This window comes from Pinus tabuliformis, chromosome 3_2 (genome assembly GCF_031772625.1).
Source record: "Pinus tabuliformis cultivar Carrire ecotype Pingquan chromosome 3_2, CPIR1, whole genome shotgun sequence".
NCBI classification, from domain to species: Eukaryota; Viridiplantae; Streptophyta; class Pinopsida; order Pinales; family Pinaceae; genus Pinus; species Pinus tabuliformis.
Window position 1 is genome coordinate 627,528,511 of NC_142302.1, and position 25,634 is coordinate 627,554,144.

General features: G+C 39.4%; 1 protein-coding gene across 2 annotated transcripts in view; it reads left to right on the forward strand.

The window, feature by feature from the left end:
- The window catches only part of LOC149182193 (ABC transporter A family member 7-like), a 330,418-nt gene that overhangs the window by 232,655 nt on the left and 72,129 nt on the right, over positions 1-25,634 (forward strand). For both annotated transcript variants that reach the window (XM_089416797.1, XM_089416796.1), the window contains exon 8: positions 19,889-20,047. In XM_089416797.1, the coding sequence (XP_089272923.1) occupies positions 19,889-20,047 (159 nt within the window). The remainder of the gene's footprint in view (positions 1-19,888; positions 20,048-25,634) is intronic.

The following is a 25,634-nucleotide window of genomic DNA, read 5'->3' on the forward strand; positions in this document are numbered from 1 at the left end:
ACTTTTTCTTTGTGGGTCCTTCAGCTGCTTGATCAACTTCTCTCCTTGATGTAATGTCATTTAGTTGCTTCTTCCTTCTAGGGCAACAACCATCAATCACTCTCCTTCTCATTCCATCATGTCATTCCTTTCTTCATGGAAAGTGGCCTTCTTGGTACATATTTGGAACCTTCTTCATATGACTACTTTTATCTGCATGCTTCTTTTAGGAGTTTCCATCCATCACATGAATGTTGGTTGCACTTGTACTTACAAGTCTTTTTCTAGTAGCCATGCATGAACTCATCTAGATATTATTCAGGAAATTAAAATATTATATTAAATTAAATCGTACCTTACGAGATGGCTCTTCATCATGACATCTTCTTGTAGATATCAGTGTAAGGACCATCTCTATACTATATATATATATATATATCACGATAAAATACAACCAGAAGAGGGAAAAACATTGGGAATTCAAATTTATCCAGCACTGTCTAACACATCCCTAAATTTTATTTCACTGAACATATCATAAAATTACATATATTTAACTAAGGCCGTAAAGAAATCATACAAAAATAATATTGCAACACATATGCACCATTCACCAGAAGACGAGACTCCATTTGATTTGTCGTTACTTGTCTTCCCTTGTTTTCGGTCATCTGCGAGAGTGAATGATGACGTACTTGATCTGAATGCGATGACTCACCGGTTAACCTACCAACCTACTCCTTGGGTACTCTTCTTTCCTGCGGACCCCCGAGCTGCAATGGGGTTGTACAATGGAGGAATGCAATAGCTGGTAGAGGAGAGCACTTCTTGGCTCAAGAGTCCCCTCTCTGAAATCCTTTATCTCTCCAAACCCACTATAGTTTCGTAATCACTGCACTGACATAATCTCATCCATCCAACAATAGGGTTCCCAAAAGTCCCCTCTCCCATGGCTTGCCCCTTCTTTTATAGGAGTCCTCATAGGTGGCACTTGGCATGTCATGCATAATTAATTATTTTTTAATAATTCAATAGTTTGATTATTCACCCACCCATGTGTCACTCTCTCGTCAAGGGACTCCAAAATTATTTACTTCAATTTTAATTTAAAACTAATATTTTCCTCACCTCAACAAGATTCCTATTTCTTCTCCTAGTTGCCTCTTGATCCCCCTTTTTACTCCTTAATTTGTGTTCATTACTAAAGTCAATTAATGAGTCAAGATTTGATCCCCTATCTACTCCCTAATTTAACTCAGGTTATCTCTTAGATGGATATTCTTATGTTGGTTGTTGCCACATGGAGGTTCTCTACATTTCTCTAAAATTTAATTTATTAATCTTATTTTAATTTACCATCCTCTTCTCTTAATTAGTTTAACTATTTTAGGACTAATCTTTATCCTTACAATTATGTCCCTCTTTCCCCTTTTACCTAATTAAACTACATAATCTACCTACTATTTTCCAACATGGGAAGGGTAGAGTTTTTAAGGTAACCCATTGTATTTCTTCCTATGATTCTCTTAACCCAAGTTTTTTTTTTGATTTAATTACCTCGGTTTCTAACATCATTTACCCTTGATGTAAATTTACCTAGTTTTCATTTCTTGATTATATTTATTAATTTATTTATTTTTAATGATTCCAAGGGTGCCAAGTTTGGTTGTGCCCTTCAAGAACTTCCCTTGAAGTTCCAAGGGTGCCACGCCTAATAGTTTATTTGTGATGCCAAGGGTGCCAAGTTGGTCGTGCCCTTCAAGAAATTCCCTTGAAGTTCCAAGGGTGCCACACCACTTGCCCTTCAAGCATTTAGTGACTACGATGGGAAAGTATAGATGCAACGTCATAGACTGCTATCATCTCTTATGTTGCCTATTATAGTGAGACTAATGGTGTCGGGGATCAAGGAATCCGCCTTGATGCGCGCCCCCCCGGTAAAATCCTCATGAGCGACCCAACTTTGGGACCTGCCCTCATGACATCGTGATCTTCAAGGTGAAGGTGTTTCAACCTTTCCAGCCTAAGTCACGGCGGGAGTGCTAGTGGGTGAGATCAGGGACACTGTTCCACCCCTCCCATGTAATTCCATCCACTTGTACAACCCCATCACCCATATGTGAGTCATTCGGCCAAGCAACTAATTTATGCCTACAACCACTAACATATCATCAGAATATAGATAAACATATATAGCAGGTTTCAAAATTGACTTAGAATTTCAAAGATAAAATAATATAAATTTTCATCAAATCAGGTGTCGTCAACTCGTCATATGCGAGTGCCTCTGGTGGTTTCTTGCCATACTCAATAACCATCAATAACAAGGTTTCTCAGTGTTAGCCATTGTCATAATAACATTATCGCCATCACCTAGTCATTCGCATCATTGTTCATTGTGAACCAGAACTAATGCAAGTAGGTAACATAGGGGACACATCCATCATGTCTATCATCATCATCACATCAATGGAAACATACATATCCATCAAAGTTATCAACATCTTAACATCAATAGAAAACATACCTATCCATCCAAGCTATCATCATCATGATATCAATAGAGAGCATACATATCCTTTAGTGCTATCATCATCATAAATTCAATAGAGAACAAACATAACCATTTATGCCACACTCATCATGATATCAATAGAGAACGTGCATAACCATTAATGTTACAATCATCATAATACCAATAGAAAACATACCTAACTATTAATACTATCATCATCATAATGCCAATGAAGAACATACATAAACATCACAACCACTAATATCACAATCACTACTAATAGAGTCATGTGTCTGGATCCTCAACTTGAGGTCCTCAAAGAATAAAGTATCTAAGATAATGTCATATTAGGGTCAAGAAACTAGAGTGGGCACTACATACACCCCCTCTTAACAATGGACTTCGTCTCGAAGTGCTTAGAACATAAAGGAAAAACGATGACATATCCTAGGAACCCTTCCTGAAACTCTTGCTAACTTTCTGATAATAGGTATCTCTAATTTTTAAATTAAGCGAATTTTTGCTAATGAATTAAAATCAATCAACAAAATTGTTTTCATCTTTTGGATTAAGTAATTTTCTCAACAAATTTATTTATATATTAATTTTTATTATTTTTACCTAATTAGTTCTATTAGGCCCTCATGAAACATTGTCATAAAATCTAATGCTTCTCATTTTCATTCGTTTAACCTCTTGAATATTCAAGAATGTCTTTCTAGTATAGTTCCTTCGAACATGAGCTTGAGATGTAATGTCCAACAATTGTCCTTGTTATGATCATCCTTCATACTATGTTCATAATGCAAGTTCTTTTTTTTTTTTTTTCCTTCATCAAAAGTTTGCTCCCCATTTTCTTCATTCTTGTTGGCCATTTCTCAAGGAAATTAATAGTAGGTATGCAATCCCTCCAATCTAAGCTCACATTGGTAGACGTCATAGTTATCTACCATTTTAGTTTGACTTGGAATCTGAATATGGGTTATTCCAAGAAATAATGACTCTTTAGTAAGTGAATATCCAAATTGATTTACTTTCTAGTGGGCAGGTTAGAATTTCCCAAGGTATCTATACCATGGATTCCATTATAAACTAAAGGACTATATCTGGTGATCATTGCAACCCACAATTATTTATGTATTAAGAAACAACAAAACAAGAAGCAGGACAATCACAATCAATATTCATCTCATGGTACAATTAATATATGATGCATTCAACCAAGTAAAGTCATTCACACACTGTACTCCTGTAGCTTCCAATTATAGTAGTTCATTTCAAACTACGTCTACATGACCCTATAAGTGACAATGTCGGGGACAATATGTAACAAAAAGTGATTTGTATGATCATCATTGCATATGTTAAAGTTCACTGTCATAGATGTTGCAATAATATTGTCATAGAAGAAAAGAGCATACAAATTATTTCAATGAGTCTTTTTTTTATTCAAAAAGATGAATGATTTTGATGTCAAAAGTGCTAAAACTTAAAACATCTTTAGTAGCAGTTGTAAATAAATGAATAAATAGATACCGTACAAATCAAGTGATTGTGCGTCAAGATGTAGTGTTTAAGGAATAGTTCCTATGAGTTCAGCCAACCAAGAAACTCTTTGAAACATCACCACATTAATTGATTATAGATAATATCCTTGTTACACCAACTAGTAAGCGATGATGTTAGTGTCTCAACTAGTTAGAGATGATGTGACACATGACCTAACAATTGAAGGATCTAATCATGCAGTTGATAATATATCGAGCATTGAATTGAGAAATAAACAAGAATACTCTAAATAAGGAACTTATGCCAATCAAACGAAAAGCATACTTCCCAATCCAAGGAAGTTGTCTTCTAGTTGCAAAGGTGGGAAAATTTTGTTTTAGCTACATAGAAACTATCGAGATGAATCAAATTGATTATAACACCTACCATGCCTCACTTATAAAGAAAGAGATAATGACATCCCCTACTATCACTAAGGTTCATCCCAAAAGAAAAATCACAACCTCTCTCAAAGAAAACCCAAGGATACTATTAAGTGGTCATAACTTATGACCAGTGACCACTCCACTTCACTCACTCATACATAAATAATTAAAACTTCACTCACTCATGCATAAATAATTAAATAAATTGACAACACATTAAAATTATTATGTCCAAATTGTAATATATATTTACATCAATAATTATATTTATGAAAGCTATTCAAGTTATTATTAAAATTTTCAAAACAAATAAATTTAATAATATTTTAAAATATACTCATAACTTTTCCTGTACGCATGTAAAAAAAAAAAATCCTTTTGAAATGAACATTTAATTCTTCTCTTTAATACATACCATTATATAAAAATTCTATACAATTGATGTAAATATTAAATTTATTAACGAAGATATTACTACACAAACATAATTTCCATATGTCAATCTATAGTGTGGCACTTGTAACTCGCCATTAATTTAAAAAAAATGGCTTGATTAGTGTTAGAGCATTAAAAATGCTTCACATCCAACCACTCATCCAATTTCAAACCCTAAACCAAGAAAATTAACGTATGGCAAGGTCAATATTAAGTTTTTGGTATTATATGATGAAAAAGACAACTTATTGAAATCAGATGGAACTAGTTTCATTAGTCAAACTTATTTGTATGTTTTATTTTATTGTTATTATTTTTTGGTGATTGTTAATCATTTAATTATTATAAATATATTAAGCACTTAGACGTCCTTAGCTGTCATAAAACTTGTGCATTAACCAATTCATTTTAAGGATGAATGCTTTTCCACTGTATGTTTCATTACAACCTTAAGCAAAGTATATGATTCTTTAACTTTAGCAGTTCAATAGTAAAATAAATTCCATAATCCATTAATTCATAAATAAAGCTTCTTTCTTAATTGGTTAAATTCATTGAAAGAGTCCCATTGGTACTTGCGAGTGACTGGGGCAATAAATGATATTAATGTGGATAAGATTGAACCTATAACCATAAAATGCGAGCAGAGAGAATAAGCCCTAGTGAATCAATGTACAAAACATAAAAATAAAAATGTTGGAAAGTTTTTTCTTCCATGAAGGTCTTGAATGCATAACATGAAAGAATAAGATGAAAGCCATAATTTGTAATATAAATGCGAAGGCGCTATAATCCAGTCCAAATGACAATTACACCGTGAGCAGAAGAAGACTGGATTTAAAAAAAAAGGAAAATGTATCTAAAACCTAAAAGCACGAGGGATGGTTCAGTTGGTTCGACCTGTTGAGGCACGAAGAAGGGAAAATCCACAAGATGCTTGAGGCTGACAAAGTACCAACTTCCCCACTCTGAATGCTTAATACGCGGACAGCGGAAAAGGGGAAATCCAAGGGGCGTTAGCAAGGTACCAGCTTCCTTGCACTGAAAGACTAAGAGGCCAGATGGAGACTTCTCTTTCCGGAAAAAGAATTTAAAAATTACAAAGACTGAGACACTACCCTCGCAACAGACCGAAACTTTCAAACCGTTTAATGTGCTAAATTTTTAAAAGATGCATCAAAATGTACTACTCTATCACCCACCCCACTTATGGAATTACATTTAGCTTAACCAACAGCTCTTCTCTCCGCCATTGACAGGCTAAAAAGACACCGCACTAAATTTAAAAGAAAAATGGATAAACAACAAGCTCCATTGAAACCATTGATATTAAGGGCGGCCAAATGCATTAACTTCTTAGATTAGAAGTGAGAACAGAAACAACGACAGAGATGAGAAATGCATATAAATACATTTTGATAGTGCCCTTGGGTCCAAGATTTGTCTTGAGAACGTCTTGTAAGCCCTTGGCGGCATTGATATTCATATATAATGCTGCTGATTTGTTCAGAATCTCGGCATTGGGGTTTAACACACGCAACGCCATTGTTAGATTTTGTTTGATATGGAGTTGAACCCTAGGTCACTGCGTTCGGCCCAATCCAGTGAGGAAATTCGCGGAAAATTTTGAGGGTTTGTTCTAAAGAAGAATTTCTCAGGTATATTCTGTGATTATGTGGTGCAAAATCTGAGTTTTGCAAGGTCTGTCTAGGATATTCTCTACAGTAAAGAACAACGCTGAACTTCTGTGATCATCTAGGCCGAAATTTTGGGACCATAGACCTGTTTGTAGACCGCAGGTGCAGCCCAGGTGTGCGGGCCACAGGGCCTACCCTCAGACACCTTTGGTAGCAGCAACAGCAAGTTGGTGGAGGGCTGTGCTAACTAAAGAAAAGGGACTGAGTTGTCAAGCGTATTTTTCTCCTTGTTTTGGAGTAGACCAATCTCAAGGGCTGGCTGGTATTGTCTGAGCAGACTACAACATTTCTGTTGGGGCAGATCTGCAGCAGGAGAGGCAGGTCAAGGCTCAAGCCTGCAATTTTTGATGAACAAATTAGTACAGTGGCCATCTCAGGAACAAAAGCTCCCATTTTCCATTTAACAAGGGAGACTGAAGAGGTTCTTTAGTTGGATTAATCACTTCTAGTTCCTGTGCAATCTGATCGACGCGGTACTTGTCCTCGGGAGTTGCTTCAGCTCCTCTGTCCAATGGTCCGATGGCTTCCAACAGCTCCTCTTTCACAACAGTTGTGTCTTTTCTCTTGTTTAGGAAGGGAAACAGAGATGCCTGTGCCTGCACCTGCGCCTTTAAAGGCCTTCCAAAACCAGAACCAAAACCTATCTTGCTGAAACTTACGTTATTTCTAATTCTGCACTCGGAAGAATTTTATGTCTGTGGCATTCTCCTAACAGGTTCTAACAGAGATCTACTGACACTTGTGTATGGGTCAATTAGTCCAGAGCGCAAGGAGGCACTTCAAGGGACATGTTCGAAACTGCGGCAAGTTGAAAGGATTCAAAATCCAAAGTGGGGTGAGCGTGATGCATACAATGAGTGGAACTATGGAATGATAATTTCTGTTGATGCAGACTGACGTAATCTTCGGAACATAGATTTTCCTTTTGGTATGCCGGATTTAACAGCCACAGGAAATAATGGAGCACTCTTCAACGATGGTGTGATAGTAATAGAACCGTCAATTTGTACCTTCCATCTAGCTGCTTATGGATCATATCAATGGCATAGAGCCATACGATGGTGGTGACTAGGGATTCTTAATGAAATATTGATATGGTGACATTGTCTGCCAAAACCCATGATCTTTTGAAACATTTCTGGTCAAGTAACTCAGGAGATAAGAAGCCTAAAACATATCTCTTTGAAGCTGATCCTCCAATCTTGTATGTTCTGCACTAAGGAAATAAAACCATGGCTTTAGTTTCGATTTTATGATTGCAAATTGGAATTTGGACATTCTTTAAAAATTTTCCAGTGATGTTGCCCATGCTTGATGGTGGAAGGTGCATGATTCTATGCTTAAAAACTAACAAAAATTTTGCTCGCTATGCTCTTGGAATGGGACAGAAGACAACTGAAGCAGCAAAACTTCTTGATGAGTATTGAAAATGAAACATTGCTACACGTTTGAATATATGTGCTGAAAGATTCTACTTTTGGGAGAGAAGGCTATGGCATTAGATGAATATATGTGCTGAAAGATCCTACTTTTGGGAGAGAAGGCTATGGCATTAGATGGTAGCAATCTACATAGAGAATGCCACTACTCAAACCCCTGCCATTACAGTTGCATTGCAACTATATCATTCTTAAAGTGCTCTGAAATGCTTAAACAGGGCATTCATTCATAGTATTTTGGGTTTTAGACTTTAGTCATGTGGTTTCATTTTTTTATTGCAGATACATAGCTCAGTCAATGGCCAGAACTTCAAGACAGTTACAGGTGAAATACACAGCTATTGCAGTCACCTTGGTTACTTGAATTGATTTGCGTTTCAGATCAACACAAGAGATTCAGAACATGAGCTCTGGATACACTAATTTGCAAGTCTGGGCATATTTATGAGGCCACCATTTGATTTTTTTTTTTTCTTTTTGGGCAAATGTTTGTGTCTGAAAGGCGTAGTCGATGCAGAACAAAATCTCAACTGATTTTGCTTTAAACTGGGGTCGGGAACATCTGACGGGAGAGTAGATGAGTAAACTCTGGCCTTCGTAATTGGTTGGAAAACTCCATACGACCCAGAGACTATAGATTGGCTCTGTAAAAGGCATCGATTAATGCAACGCTCCATAATTCTTAGTGTTCGTAACTTTGAACCTTGGAAATCCTCAAGAAGAGTTTAAATTTTAATGCGGATTTCCAAGACCCAAAAACACATAGGTATATTTAGGAACAGCCTGATTCAAAAAACTTCTGAATTCTGAGCCAAGCCCCCAGATGAGAACTATAAAACAGTTTAAAACGGTTCTCAACATGGAAAGCAACAGAAACACTAATAGACTCTTCCCACAGTCGAATGCAATGCTGTTCTCAGTGAGTTCACAGGATCATAAGCTCTCCCCACACAGTCTGTGTGTTAACTAACACCCAGTTTCTATGGCCAAAGATCAAACAACATGGCGCATTTGGCACATTCTAACATCAACATCTATGGGAGTCATGTGATTCACGAGCAATTTTTTATTTTTTATTTTTTTTTGTAACCATGCTACCTTTTTTTAATTTAATTTGACCTCTTCCTCTGGGATTTCTTTCCTCGACCCCAAAGGTGTAAAATTAGCCATAGGTCACATATTTGATCAATTATTGTCCTGTGTATTCGCATTGGTTTCTGTATATGTAAACGCCAATCCATGGATTTTATTTTTACAAGTAGCAATGGCCAGTTTCGTACATAAACAACTACCCAAAAGCAAGAAACATTTTTCACATGAACAATGTCGTCATACTCACTGAGCTCATTGTCATCCTCAAATACCTAAAAGCAAGAAACATTATTTACCTGAACAATGTTGTGATACTTACGGCGTACATGCATGGGCTCATAGGTCTCAAGAGTTCAACATGGCTTTGATACCAAGTGTAAGGACCATCTCTCTCTCTCTCTCTCTCTATATATATATATATATATCACAATAAAATACAACCAGAAGAGGGAAAACATTGGGAATTCAAATTTATCCAACACTGTCTAACACATCCCTAAATTTTATTTCACTGAACATATCATAAAATTACATATATTTAACTAAGGCCATAAAGAAATCATACAAAAATAATATTGCAACACATATGCACCGTTCACTAGAAGACGAGACTCCATTTGATTTGCCGTTACTTGTCTTCCCTTGTTGTCGGTTACCTTCGAGAGTGAATGACGATGTACTTGATCTGAATGTGATGACTCACCGGTTAACCTCCCAACCTACTCCTTGGGTACTCTTCTTTCCTGCGGACCCCCGAGCTGCAATGGAGTTGTACAATGGAGGAATGCAATAGCTGGTATAGGAGAGCACTTTTTGGCTCAAGAGTCCCCTCTTTAAAATCCTCTACCTCACCAAACTCACTATAGTTTTGTAATCACTGCACTGACATAGTCTCATCCATCCAACAATAGGGTTCCCAAAAGTCCCCTCTCCCATGGCTTGCCCTTTCTTTTATAGGAGTTCTCATAGGTGACAATTGGCATGTCATGCATAATTAATTATTTTTTAATAATTCAATAGTTTGATTATTCACCCACCCATGTGTCACTCTCTCATCAAGGGTCTCCAAAATTATTTACTTAAATTTTAATTTAAAACTACTGTTTTCCTCACCTCTCTCCTAGTTGCCTCTTGATCCCCCTTTTTACTCCTTAATTTGTGTTCATTACTAAAGTCAATTAATGAGTCAAGATTTGATCCCCTATCTACTCCCTAATTTAACTCAAGTTATCTCTTAGATGGATATTCTTATTTTGGTTGTTGCCACGTGGAGGTTATCTACATTTCTCTAAAATTTAATTTATTAATCTTATTTTAATTTACCATCCTCTTCTCTTAATTAGTTTAACTATTTTAGGACTAATCTTTATCCTTACAATTATGTCCCTCTTTCCCCTTTTACCTAATTAAACTACATAATCTACCTACTATTTTCCAACATGGGAAGGGTAGAGTTTTTAAGGTAACCCATTGTATTTCTTCCTATGATTCTCTTAACCCAAGTTTTTTTTTTTGATTTAATTACCTCGGTTTCTAACATCATTTACCCTTGATGTAAATTTACCTAGTTTTCATTTCTTGATTATATTTATTAATTTATTTATTTTTAATGATTCCAAGGGTGCCAAGTTTGGTTGTGCCCTTCAAGAACTTCCCTTGAAGTTCCAAGGGTGCCACGCCTAATAGTTTATTTGTGATGCCAAGGGTGCCAAGTTGGTCGTGCCCTTCAAGAAATTCCCTTGAAGTTCCAAGGGTGCCACACCACTTGCCCTTCAAGCATTTAGTGACTACGATGGGAAAGTATAGATGCAACGTCATAGACTGCTATCATCTCTTATGTTGCCTATTATAGTGAGACTAATGGTGTCGGGGATCAAGGAATCCGCCTTGATGCGCGCCCCCCCGGTAAAATCCTCATGAGCGACCCAACTTTGGGACCTGCCCTCATGACATCGTGATCTTCAAGGTGAAGGTGTTTCAACCTTTCCAGCCTAAGTCACGGCGGGAGTGCTAGTGGGTGAGATCAGGGACACTGTTCCACCCCTCCCATGTAGTTCCATCCACTTGTACAACACCATCACCCACATGTGAGTCATTTGGCCAAGCAACTAATCTGTGTCTACAACCACTAACATATCATCAGAATATAGATAAACATATATAGCAGGTTTCAAAATTGACTTAGTATTTCAAAGATAAAATAATATAAATTTTCATCAAACCAAGTGTCATCAACTCGTCATATGCGAGTGCCTCTGGTGATTTATTGCCATACTCAATAACCATCAATAACAAGGTTTCTCAGTGTTAGCCATTGTCATAATAACATCATCGCCATCACCTAGTCATTCGTATCATTGTTCATTGTGAACTAGAACTAATGCAAGTAGGTAACATAGGGGACACATCCATCATGGCTATCATCATCATAACATCAATGGAAACATACATATCCATCAAAGTTATCAACATCGTAACATCAGTAGAAAACATACCTATCCATCCAAGCTATCATCATCATGATATCAATAGAGAGCATACATATCCTTTAGTGCTATCATCATCATAAATTCAATAGAGAACAAACATAACCATTTATGCCACACTCATCATAATATCAATAGAGAACGTGCATAACCATTAATGTTACAATCATCATAATACCAATAGAGAACATACCTAACCATTAATACTATCATCATCATAATGTCAATGGAGAACATACATAAACATCACAACCACTAATATCACAATCACTACTAATAGAGTCATGTGTCCGGATCCTCAACCTGAGGTCCTCAAAGAATAAAGTATCTAAGATAATGTCATATTAGGGTCAAGAAACTAGAGTGGGCACTACAATCAGCATCCTGCACACATATTATCACATCTCCCAAAGATATCCATTATAAAGGGTCTTCATTCTTTTCACACTTTCATCAGAGTCTTCATATATTTCTAGGAGATTTCCTAGTCAAATCTTCTTGGTCTTTTGGATGTTGATTGCCTTCATCATGGTTGCATATCTCACGATCTCTTCCTTCCCCACACATTCCATAGCTTTCAATTAGAGTTTCTTTATTGTAATCAATCACTTCATACTTCATATGAGGATATATTATGTTGATTTCATCTAGTGTTACTTATGCCTTCTTGCATCTTTTGAGAGGAAGAGATCAATTTTCTCTTGATCATGCTTCTTAAGATAGAAGCAAAGATCCATATTACCTGCAACCATACGAAATGCCATTATAATATTAAACACAAGCATACATACCTTATTTTACCTTCAGGTCATCGAGGCTTCTTCCAACATCTTCCTTGATTGAAAAGATCTTCAATCCCTTGATCTGCTTCATGTCATATCATCATCTCATGGATTCCATACGTTGGAGTTCTTGTTGAAACTTGAAACACTTGCTTCCTCTCTAGATTAGTGAACCCTACGATGATGATTCCATCAAAGAATTTTGAGGATCTTGTATATCCCTAGCTGGCGGATGATTCCTTTTTGACTTGATGTATGATGAGCCTTAGATGACTCCTTTCTTTCCTTCAATGTCCACTGAGGTTCCGAAGAGATATATATCCTACATGTTGTATGCCATGGAATTTTTGTCCTTCATGATCCCTATATAGATGTTGCGAGCTCTTGTTTCTAATGTTTCCATGATGCCATGATGCATCTTCTTATCATTGTCATATCTTATAACACAAGATTTAGGAGCTTATGATAGGACCCTTTTGTGAGGGATACTATCTTACTCATAGGAGAGATTTGTTACTCCCTCTTTCCTTGGCCCTTTTCTTCAGCTTCCTCCATCTTTCAGTGATATGAGATTCCAAAATCTTTCTATAGCATTGAATCTTAACTATACTTATTTTTGTCTTGCTTGAGGACCAACCTTGCCTTTCTTTTTTGCACATGGTTGAGTTCTTTTAACCTTCAATATTTTTGCCATCAACTTGTCTTTCTCTATCTAGCATAGAGACCACAAGTTGTTGAATGAGGTAACCTTCTTGTTTATGGACATTTGGTACTTTGCCGATCAGTTAGAACGATGATGATTATCTTCTTTCCTAGATCTTGTAGGTGGGATCTTATGAAGATATCTTACATCCCTTAATATCCTTTTTACTTTTATGAAGAATAGATTCATTGCATCTTTAGAGAATGAGTTTATCACCTACATCACTTTGATGTCTCCAATATTGCTATATGAGGGGATCTTTCATGTCAACTAAGATGTCAATCGGAACGGTCAAGGAAGTCTCCAACACGAGTGACCTCTGTGCCATATTGGGTGTATCTACTTGCTCCCAGTTGATTTTTGCTAGCATCGGATGTGCTGTAAATCTCAAATTTTGCAGTGAGGCTTAGGCACATGTATTCCAAAGAACCCAGAAAGCGTTTTGGGAAATTCCACCCGAAAACAGTTTTATTAAAATAATTAATTATTTTTAATGGGACCATAAGTCTAAACTTAAGAAAATAAAATAATTAATGGGTATTAATCTAACTGTGGGTGTAACTTCTAGAAGAAGATGAGGATCAAGCAGAAATGATCTTAGCAATTGATTAGCTTCTAATCTGGGTTGTTGAATGTCAACGAGGAGATTATTTAAGGAGGCTTGAGGGTCACTTGTAAAGACACACAGAGTGAGTTCAAAAGTTCGATTTTTTGAAGCAAAGCAGCTGCCAGGAGAATTTTGATAGTGAGCTTTTGCAGTGAGGGGAAGGGATAGTATCCGAAGGGAAATCTTTCTCGGTCGGAGGATACTTAGCAGAGAAGGCAGAGGTAGATCTAATAGTGGCAGCGCTGAGCCAGAGGGGTTGATGCAGAGCCATGTCGAGGCAGCGCAAAAGCCAAGAGGGAGTCCGAAATTTGCAGAGGGAATTCGAGTTTCAGAAGTCGGGAGCCAGGGTGTGAGACCGGAAGGCAGAAATCGAATCACCTGGGAAACAAATCGACCAGCTAGAGGATTGATGCTATCCCTAGTGAGCTTGATGTTGGGCTGACACAGACATTGCGCAGAGGCAACCAGAAAAGCCGGGGGCACTCTTTTTGGGGCTGGATCAATCAGGATTCCTAGTGATAGTGTGAGGTAACCTCACAAATATCTCTGTCAGGATTATTCTCTGTAACTGGATTGTCAGAAAGGATTCTAGAGATGTATTCAGATTTTACTAGTGCATAATAATAAAACCCTCAGATCTATCGTACCAGTTTTCCCGCATTGGATTTTTCCAGGGACATTTGTCCAAAAAGAACTGTGTCATTTGTGTTGTATCTTTCTCTATTGTTCTGTTCTTGTTTTGGCCATATTATTTAATTCGTGTAGGTTGCAGTGTATTAGCTTCGATATTTGCTGTAGGAAGTAGTAAATAATTTGTTTCAGTAATTAACAAATAGGAGAAGTTTAATCAGTTGCTGCAGTAGGAATTCTTGTCTACGGAATTTTCACAAGGTACCGGAGCTAGTGTAGGTGAAGAAAGAAGAACAGTGCCAGAGAACCCATCGTTGAGCAGAAAAGGGAGGTCAAAAAGCTGGAGAAGGCAACAGTTCGAATCTCCAGAGGGGTTTGCGCAGTCCTAGACGGAGGGCTGATTTTCAAGGCACTCTCTCTTTGAGTGAGTTGACAGAGAGAAGGGCTACTAGATCGAAATCTTGCCGTGGCAGAGGGAGTAGCGTTGAAGTATCAGTGTGAGGAGCTGGTGCGACGCAGTTTTTCTACATGCTGTTTTGCTGGGCAAAAAGACGTCAGAAGAGAAGAGAAGCACAGTGAGGGAATTTTTCCTTAGTAAACTTCTCACCAAGAAGTCTGTTTTCTTATTGGCTGACTAGCAACAGTAGGAGATTTCGACAATTTTCGTGGCAAAAATGACAACCAGTGGCTTGAGAGATCAGGATAGGTTGGATGGGGCATCCAACTACGTCATCTGGAAGGCGAGAATGTCATTCCTTCTAGATGAGCATGCTCTCAAGACATATGTCGATAGCGTGGTGGCTGTGCCTGCAGATACAGATCCGTTGAAGAAGTATGAGGCAGAAATGGCAAAGGCAAAGAGAATGATCCTTGATGGAGTGAAGGATCATGTTGTCTATCACATCGCTAGCAGAGGCACTGCTAAGGAGATGTGGGATGCATTGTCTACGCTGTATCAGGGATCTTCCGAGCAGCGGAAGATGTACCTTGAGCAAAAACTGAGATCTGCTCAAATGCAGAAGGGGGAGCGCATAGATCCATTCCTCACGAAGCTTCAAGAGACCCGAGATGAGTTATCAACTGTGGGGTCTACACCTCAAGATTTTGAGTTGGTTAGACTGGCCCTCAATTCTGTCTCAGATGAGTGGCAAGTCTTTGTCTAGAGTATCTTGGGCAGGGCGACTTTGCCGAATTGGGATGAGATGTGGGCAACTCTCAAGCAAGAGGAGCTGAGGAGAGACTTGGTCAAGTGTAAGCTTGATGAAAGCAGCAGCAGTGGGTCGAAGCCCAAGGAGGAGGAGGAGAATGTAGCCCTTGCATCGAAGGGGCAGCAGGAGCAATGGAGGCGGAAGAAGGATGTCTCGAAGATAAAGTGCTTCAGGTGTGGTGAGATGGGTCACTACGCAACTCAGTGTCGTCTTAGGAAGAAGGATAAGGATGAGAAGCACGACCCGAAGGCTGCACCCGTGATGATCGAGGAAGAGGAGTTCACCATGACAACCGAGATACCTCCAAGAGGAAGGTGGGCTGATTTGGAGTTGTAGTTCGAAAGAGCTACAGATGGGCAGGATCCTTGAGGAGCCCACCTCTTAGATCATTACCTTGCTACGGGAGTCCAGTTTTGTGGTAGCAGGATGGACTAGTGTCGGATGGTGCTGAGGAGTGTTGGAGAGATAGTTGCAGTGTCTAGGAGCGCCAGAGACTGAACAACGTAGAGCAGAGTTGGTAGTAATGCAGATGGCATAGAGCAGAGGTCAGCAGTGACGCAAAAGATTCAAAGGGTTAGCACAGAGACTAGCTGCAGCCAGGTTCCAGTATTCACATGGTATTGCACTGAACACATTTAGTTCAGTAATTTGGGATGTTTTTCCGTTTTTGATGCAGTAGCAGCAAAATTTGCAGTGTAGGGGCAGTTGGCAGTGCCAGTGCCAGTGGCAGCACGGATGCAAAAATTCAGAGGGAGTTGCAGTACGGATGCAGGGTTGGCAGTCGTAGGGTCAGCAGCTGTATAGATGCAACATTTGCGCCGTGGCTGGTGGACAACTTGTCAAACATTAGCAGTGCAGAGGAGATGTTACAGAACAAAGTGATGCTTCAACAAGTTGCATTGCTAGAGCACATTCCTCGCTAAGACGGAGTGTTGATTTCTGGTAGCATTGGATGTGCTCTAAGTCTCAAATTTTGCAGGGAGGCTTAGGCACATGTATTCCAAAGAACCCAGCAAGCGTTTTGGGAAATTCCACCCGAAAATAATTTTATTAAAATAATTATTTTTAATGGGATCATAAGTCTAAACATAGGAAAATAAAATAATTAATGGGTATTAATCTAACTATGGGTGTAACTTCTAGAAGAAGACGAGGATCAAGCGTAAATGATCTTAGCCATTGATTAACTTCTAATCTGGGCCATTGAATGTCAACAAGGAGATTATTTAAGGAGGCTTGAGGGTCACTTGGAAAGACAGAGAGTGAGTTCAGAAGTTTGATTTTCTGAAGCAGAGCAGCTGTCGGGAGAATTTCGATAGTGAGATTTTGCAGTGAGGAGCAAGGATAGTATCCAAAGGGAAATCTTTCCCGGTCGGAGGATACTCAACAAAGAAGGGAGAGGGAGATCTAGCAGTGCTAGCGTTGAGCCAGAGGGGCTGACGTAGAGCCATGCACAGGCAGCGGAGAAGCCAAGAGGGAGTCTAAAATTTGCTGAGGGAATTCAAGTTTTAGAAGCTGGGAGCTGGGGTGTGAGATCAGGAGGCAGAAATCGAATCATCTGGGCAGCAAATCGACCAGCCAGAGGATTGACATTGTCCCTAGTGATCTTGACACTGGGCTAACGTAGACACTACGCAGAGGCAGCATAAAGGCAGCCAAAAAAGTTGGGGGCAATATTTCGGGGGTTGGATCAGTAAGGATTCCCAGTGATAGTGTGAGGTAACCTAACAAATCTCTCTGTCAGGATTATTCTTTGTAACTGGATTGTCGGGAAGGCTTCCAAAGATGTATTCGTATTTTACTACTGCATAATAATAAAACCCTCAAATCTGTTGCACTGGTTTTCCCGCATTGGGTTTTTGCGGGGACATTTGTCCTAAAGGAACTGTGTTATTTGTGTTGTATCTTTCTCTATTGTTTTGTTCTTGTTTTGGGCATATTATTTAATTGGTGCTGGCTGCAGTGTATTAGCTTCGATATTTGTTGTAGGAAGTGATAAATAATTTGTTTCAGTAATTAACAAATAGGATATGTTTAATCAGTTGCTGCAGTAGGAATTCCGATCTGCGGAATGTTCACACTCCCCACAATCCTATGTAGATGGTTGTACCCCCGCGGCCTGTGCAACTCTTGTGTCTCTTCTGTAAGGAAGAGGATAGATTTGGTCTGACACCTGCATCCACTGGATCATGAATTCGCGCATATTAAACCCCGTTTGAGCCATGGGTCATTTATGGTTAAACCCGTCACTGTGTATACATGTACGAATCTTCCCGATTTTTCCAGGGGAAAAAAAATGTACGAATCTTCCCTGATCTAGTTGGCTGCCCCATAGCTGGCCAAGATCATGGTTCTGATACCACTGTAATATTCCTAATGGAAATTTACAATGATAAACAAATCAAACATAGCAAAAACACATACAAAATTTAAAACACATTAAACAACCAGAAATATCCATAAACTGTGCTAAGATGAGCCATTTTATTGATATAATTGTTGGGTATGAAAGTAAAATCAGAAAGCATGCACCTGGGCTTGCCCAAGGCAAGCTAACAATGTTCAGGTGATGAAATCAGGTGCTCTAACATGCAATGTGGGTGTCCTTAACAATCTTTGTGTGTCCCAGTGAAAACTACACTACTAGCTGCAAAGAATAGCTGTTAGGGCCTCCTCCGGTGCTCAGAAAATTCCAGGAAATTAACCCCAGGGTCTCCACCAATAACCTACAAAAACCCACGAAGGAATTGGCCAAATGTTGACCTCGGAATTTCAGCCCAATTTTCCCTAGCTCCTCTAGTTGCAAGCTGAGCTAGGACCCTTGTTTGACTAGTCAAATCTACCCAGAAAATTATGCCAAATTAATATTGGCCTCTCCTCAATAAACCCAGAAAACCCAAAAATAGTTTGTTATAGTTTTGATGCTCCAAAATTGACCCCAAATGCTTGGCCCTCCTCCACAAGCAGAAAATGTAACCTGCGGCAGATTCCGGGTTTTCTGCTCCACCAAAATGCTGGAAAATCCCCTACAATCTCCCCCAATCTAATTCCAAGCAATTCCAACTTCTCAATTCCTTCCACAAGCCACCCCACACTTGGCCCCTACAAAAAACTACGTAGTTCCTAAGCAAGATGACGCAGGCCCTTCTCCAAGAATTCCAATGGTTGTGGTGTGATGCTTCTGTCCCTGCAAATATCCCTCCTATGCCGATAAATTGATCAAAGAGTGCCCAACAACAATACAACTCCCCACTCCGACTCTTCTCTCCTCCAATCTCTGCGTGGCTCCCTAAACTCCGTCCCAGCTAATTCAAAATTCGTGCTGCATGTTTGGTCTTCCTTCCAACTCCAAAAATGCTTAGAATTTTCCTCCCTAGGGTGGCACTCGTTGTCCACCGAAGAAGAGGATGAAATTTCCCCTTGGAAACCTCTAGTGCCAAACAACACCTATGATTCCGCTGAACAACTTGAGCAACAAAGTGTAAAATATCAAATGATCAAAAGTGTTCAATGATGCTGCCTTCCTCTTATTTATAGTTTCTGCTCTCTTCCTTCAGGTGGGCCCCTTCACCAAGCAATTCGAGCGCCCTCCTTAGCCATTCGAATTTCTCCATCAAGGGCTGCGTATTTCATCATGGGGTGGCCCCCACATCCCACTACATGATGAATCTTCCCTTTGTCTAATGTTTGTGGCCTCCTCTACCACACAACATTAATTTAATTAATGTCCACCTGTTTTTCTTAAGTCTGTATCCAAAATTTTCCGCATCCATAATTTAAAAAAATTGAGAAAGACACTTAGCAGATTTTTATGGGAAGGGATATTACAAGCAGCAAGGCTTCCTATGTACAGCTCAACAACATTCTGACCTGATTGCTGGTAGAAAAGTATATGAAATTTGAATTGTATTTCCAGATTCAATGCAATCTGCGGTCATGGAATTACTCGAAACAAATCTCTAGAACAGCATTCCTAGAAAATAACCTCTTACAAAGGCACATAATTTTTTTCATAGGAGTGGGTTAAATGTTTTACCTCATTTCGTAATTATGCAGGCAGGCATCATATCTTTGCCAAGTGTAGCTATTTCCTATTTTTTTTTGATGAAAGTGAGTTATTTTTCAGGCAAAATCACATTTTATGCCTTCTGTTCTTAGACATGAGGCAATCTTGCCACATTAGATTTCATTTATTTTGTCAATCTCTTGGTTTTTTCTCAACATGTCAAGGTATCCAGCAGTTATAACATTTCTGTCTTACAATAATTATTCTGCTGAAAAAGGAATTTTCTTTATGCATGGAACATGTAATTAAAGAAGAGGAAGAAAGAAGAGCAGGAATATGCTTTCGTAGTAATATTTCTTCATATTTCAAATTCAGGTTTCACAAGCCTTTCTTCATCTAGTGAAAGGTGCAAATGTGCAAATGCCACTTGAGTTTGTCAAGGAGATGCCGAAAGCTGCAACAAGAACTGTTATTGATTTCTCTTCAATTCTTGGACCATTATTTTTCGTATGGGTTATTGAGCTACTATTTCCTGTAAGTATCAATATACTGAATTATAAGTTTAATTAAATAATTATAGTAAAGATATAAGTTGAATTCTTTTACACGCATTTATGAAGGTATAGAAGTGTGAATGAAAAGAGTCCAGAATGCAATAGAATTCTCACACATATTGCATGCTTATGCATATTACATATTTGGTTTACGTAAGGTGGATATGATGAAACTTACAAATAGGCATGCATAATGCTAACTGGTGTACACCTAACAAGCGCCAATTCGTACTTACATTTGAAAATTTTGAAAAGCTTCATTTTAATTCTATTACTAGATATATTCTTAAAAGAATGTCTAAAATACTTGTTGATTTCAAAGTCTGTCACCTAAACAATCATTCTTGTTGGGATGATGGTTTCTATCATATTGATAAACTTGATGCAGTTAGCTGGCCATAGAAGGAACATCAGTTACTGTAGAGATCAACAACAAACATTAGCACAAACGTTTTGCTTGGCTTCCAAAATTAGTAGCAGACTTAAAACTATTTTACGGGGATTTTATATGTACTCAAATAATATTGAACGCAAGACTAGAGATTTTCTGAAAAAGGATTAAAAGATTGTAATATTGATGATAGTAACTGTGGAGTTGAATCGTTCACAACATGGCTATGAGATATTATCATTATTTTGGGAGTCTTTTATTATAACAAGTTTCTTTGGGTTTTGTGCAAAAAAATTAGAGAAAGGACTGCCCCAAAACTGTAGGCAGTAACCATTAAGAAGTTTTATAAATATTTAAATAGAATAAGCTAAAGTTTGGTTTGAAGAAGAGAGGGCAGATAAGGATTTGGGCATGAATAATTTGGCATTTAAATTTATTTGTGAATCAGATTTACAATTATAACTATAGTCATGTCCCCAACAAATAAATTAGCTAAGATAAATTCCCAATTTTGCAACTTTGACACTTGATGCGTATTTTGGCAATTGGACTTAGGAGAAAAGGGGTAGGAAACTTAATTTATTTTTTGCAGAAAGGAAGGAAGTCCAACTTAGGAGGAAATGAAAAATTAAAAGGTTGGTGGGTACCGGTGGCCACACAAAGGGAGAAATCGAATCCTTAGGAGAAATTTGATCCACAAGGAGGGAGAGGCTCAAGGGGGTTTGAATTAACGGGGTCTGTTGACCACTACGTGTCAATGACCCATAGCAGTACACCCCCTTTTTCACAAAAGGGATAGCGCCTGATCGATGTGTTCCTGCCATCTTGCTATCATCGTCAGCCTGAGGATCATGTTATAATGTAAACCCATTTTGCATGTGTATAATGTAAATAATCTAAGTAGATCCATGTCATGTATGTAATCACCTAGGTAAACCTACTTTTTTGGTGACGATCTACATTCCAAGAGGTTTTTTCTCTCACCGATCCATTCTCGGATGGTTGGCAGAGTTTTCCTTCAGCCTTACCCCAAAGCCGGAGTGGATTTTGTCATTGGGATCTTAGGGGAGTCCTCATGTTATAGATCGAGTCTCTATAAAAGTGATTTGGGAATAATCCTAACTATTTGGTTAGGTTATTTTATTACAAATTGCTTAGTCTGCTAGATTATATTTGTGTCGCAGAAATGGGTAGTCTGTGAGGGTCTATTTCAAATGGGTTTTCCCCTTTGAGATGTAAAAAATGTAAAAATCATGATGTAAAGTGTCTTGAGGGCTAGAAAAATAATCTATCCCCTCATAGGTTAATTAATTAAATTTTTCTGGCCAAAATTAATTAAAATCCTAATCCAAAATTTTAATTAATAATAGGTCCTAGGTAAATTTAAATTTTCCAAAGACAAAATTCGCGGGTCCTTTAAAAATTAAATTTTAAAGAGGTCTAGGGACTAAGGTTAATTGATTTTTTTCTAAATTTTAAGCCTTCGGTCCCTGGGGTTAAGTCAAAGTCAAAATTTTGAAGAAATTAATTCAAAATTTTAATTTTTGACTTAATTAAAAATTAAAATGCATTTAATTGAAAAATTTGAAATTTCCTCAATAATTTAAATGTAATATCCCTTTACCGGGATATCCCTCAAACCCATGCAAACTCCAACCAGATACGTACAAATGATATAGTAACCGGAAAGCTCAAAGTGATAAAAATAGCAGTGGTGCAACATAGAATAACGTAAACATGAAATATGAGAAGATACTCAAGAAATGCAGAGAGAAATGCTAAGCCATTTTATTATACTGAGTAATGGAATGAGTACAGGAGGTGATCAGAAAGATGGCACCTCGACTTGCACAAGGCAAGTGAAGAAATACACTCAGAATAGTAAAGGAATGGCCTCTCTCTGAACTGCGTCGAAGCTGCTGGAGAACTATCATGCTACTGCTACTGCTGGAAATCAATTGAGGATTTGGGGTTGTTCCCCTCCTTACGAAATGCTGAAACTCTGGAATCAGACTCTACTCAAGAAACCCAGAAAAACCCAGAAAGCTTTTCTGAAATAGCTGACCCCCGAAAATCACCCCCTTGGGGATCTGCGCAGTCCCTCAATGCTCTGCGTTGCCACTGAAGAAAATCCTCCAGAACTCTGCCTGAAACTCTGCCAAGATCCTCCAATATGCAAGGGCTGATCCCCTGCTCAATCTCCCAGCTCAAATCCTCCACAAACCCTCAATCCAGAACTCCTGCCAGAAAGAACTGCGTCATCCCTCTCAAGACTGCGCAGTCATCCAAGATGCTCAATCCTCCTGCCAAAATGCTGATGAAACTACTGCAAAAATACTGATGGAAATACCTTACCCGAGCAGGCACTCGAAGTCCCCTGGGGCTAAGGGTGAGATCTCTGAACGGAGACACTCAATGCACTAAACAGTGCTGCAAACCAGCTAAACAGCCAGCGTCCTCTAAGTCGAAGTGACTAACTCAAATGCACATAATCGAACGCCAAAATGAGGAGGCTCCTCTCTCCTTTATAGCATTGGCCTCTCTCAATACCAAGGCTCACCTCCTCCAACGTAACCTCCTCTTGTCACATGTTCCTTTTCCATCTGCGAAGTCCCTCCAAGTGTCTGTGTGGGCCCCATCTATACGTGGTCCTTTGGCCCCTTTGGCTCCCCTTTAAGTCACAACGTTGTGCTACTAGGGAGTGATTTTTATTCTAAAAGTGAGATATGTCTCCTTTTCCTCACCCTTTTATTTATAAATAACTATAGGAGGCAAAATCGAGCAAAATTGAATATTCCAATTAGCCATGGCTAATTAGGAATATTACAGTCTCCCTCGGTAAAATGTTGCTTGTCCTCAAGCAACTGAAGTGATGGATGCTGCAAAATTTTCTCGCTCTCCCAAGTTGCATCCTCATCCGGTAAATTCTTCCACCTCACTAAAAATTCCTGGACCGTCCTGCTCCGCAGCTGCCTCTCCCTGGTATCAATAATAGCCTCTGGCGCAACACCAAATGCTTCTCATCATCCATGGGTGGTAGCTCATCTGTCACTTATCACATGTTGTCCCAACGCCTTCTTCAGGCATGATACATGAAAAACGTTACGAATCTTGCTGCCTTGGGGCAGCTCCAACTCATAAGCAACCTGTCCAATCCTGCGTATCACCTTGTATGGCCCATAAAAGCGGGGCTTGAGCTTTTCAGCCCCCTTTTGCTTCAGTGACGACTGTCGGTATGGCTGTAATCATAGGTAGACCAAGTCTCCTACCTCAAACTGTCTCTCCACCCGACCCCTGTCAGCATACAGCTTCTGCTGGTTCTACGTTGTAGCCATGTTATCCTTGAGAGCTCGGAGAATATCTTGACTCTCTTGGATCCAAATCTTGGCTCTCGGAGCCTTGCTAGCACCAAACATCACGTCAGCAAAAGATAAAGGATGATATCCATACAAAGCATAGAATGGTGACATACCGATGGATATGTGATGTGTAGTGTTGTAGCAGTACTCTCCCAAATGCAGCCACTTCAGCCATGCTCTCTGTTGCCCATTGATATAGTTACGCAAGTAGCCTTCCAACCATTTGTTAACTATCTTTGTCTGCCCGTCCGTCTGTGGGTTATAACTAGTACTCGGTGTCAACTCCGTCCCCACCAACTGGAAAAGCTCCTGCCAAAACCTACCCATGAAACGGCTGTCCCTGTCACTGACGATGGTCTTAGGAAGACCATGTACCCTAAAGACCTCTCTGAAGAATAGCTCGGCCACCTGTGTTGCTGTGTAGTGTGCGGATATGGCAAAGAAGTGTGCGTACTTTGTCAGTCGATCAACGACAACAAAGATACAATCCTTGCCCTGTACCATGGGCAACCTTGTGATGAAGTCCATCGAAATACTCTCCCATTTGCCCTCCGGAATGGGAAGAGGCTGTAATAATCCTGCAGGATGGCTCATCTCCCCCTTGTTCTTTTGGCAAACATTGCACTCCCGGACATGCTAGAGTACGTCCTCCTTGAGGCCCTTCCATGAGAACCTCTCTCTAATGGCCTTGTAGGTTTTGGTAAACCCCTGATGGCCGGCCAATGTTGAATCATGTGATGCCTGAAGTATCTTCTTCTTGAGCTAAGATCCCTTAGTCAAGAAGATCCGGTCCCTATAGTAGATGATCTCATCTATCACCCTGTACCTATCATCCGCCACATGCCCATCCAGAACCTCACATGCAAATCTGTCCTTGGAGTACTCAACTAAGAGTCGAGCCCTCCAGTCTGTGTCCAAGCTCATAAGAGACAACGTGGTTGGTCTACGTGAAAGGGCATCTGCTACCACGTTGTTCTTACCCTTGACATTCTCAATGTCAAAGTCATACGCTTGGATCTTACTGATCCACTTCTGCTGCCTCTCCTGTGGCTGCTTCTGCTCCAAAAAGAACCTGAGGCTGTTGTGATCAGTCCTCACTCTGAACCTGCTACCCACTAAATACTGCCGGTACTTGGCCAATGCATGCATGATGGCCAGCATCTCCTTGTCGTATATAGAATACAGCCTCTCATGTGGAAGGAGCTTCCGGCTCTCAAAGGCTATAGGGTGACCTCCCTGCATCAACACTGCGTCGATCCCCTCTCCTGATGCATCACACTCCAAAACAAATGGCTGCGTAAAATCCGGAAATGCAAGCACTGGGCAGCTGCTCATAACCTCCTTGAGCCTGTTAAAGTCTCGCTGCGCTGTATCCGACCAACTTAATGCCCCCTTCCTCGTCAGATCTGTCAGGGGTGCAGCAAGCTGTGAGAAACTCTTGAAGAACTTCCGGTAGTAAGTACAAATACCAATGAGTCCTTGAAGTTTTGTCACGTTTCTCGGCTCCGGCCAATCTTTGATGGCCCTGATCTTCTCTTCGTGGACCCTCACTCCGTCCACCCCTATGATGTGTCCCAAGTATAACATCTCCGTCAACCCAAACTCACACTTGGAGAGCTTGGCATAGAACTGCTGCTCCTCCAAGATGCGCAATATTGTCTCAATGTGCTGGAGATGCTCCTCCCAAGTCCTGCTATAAATGAGGATATCATCAAAGAACACCAACACAAACTTCCTTATGTGACTACGAAGATGTGATTCATGCAAGACTGGAATGTAGCTGGGGTGTTGGTTAGCCCGAAGGGCATCACCAAAAA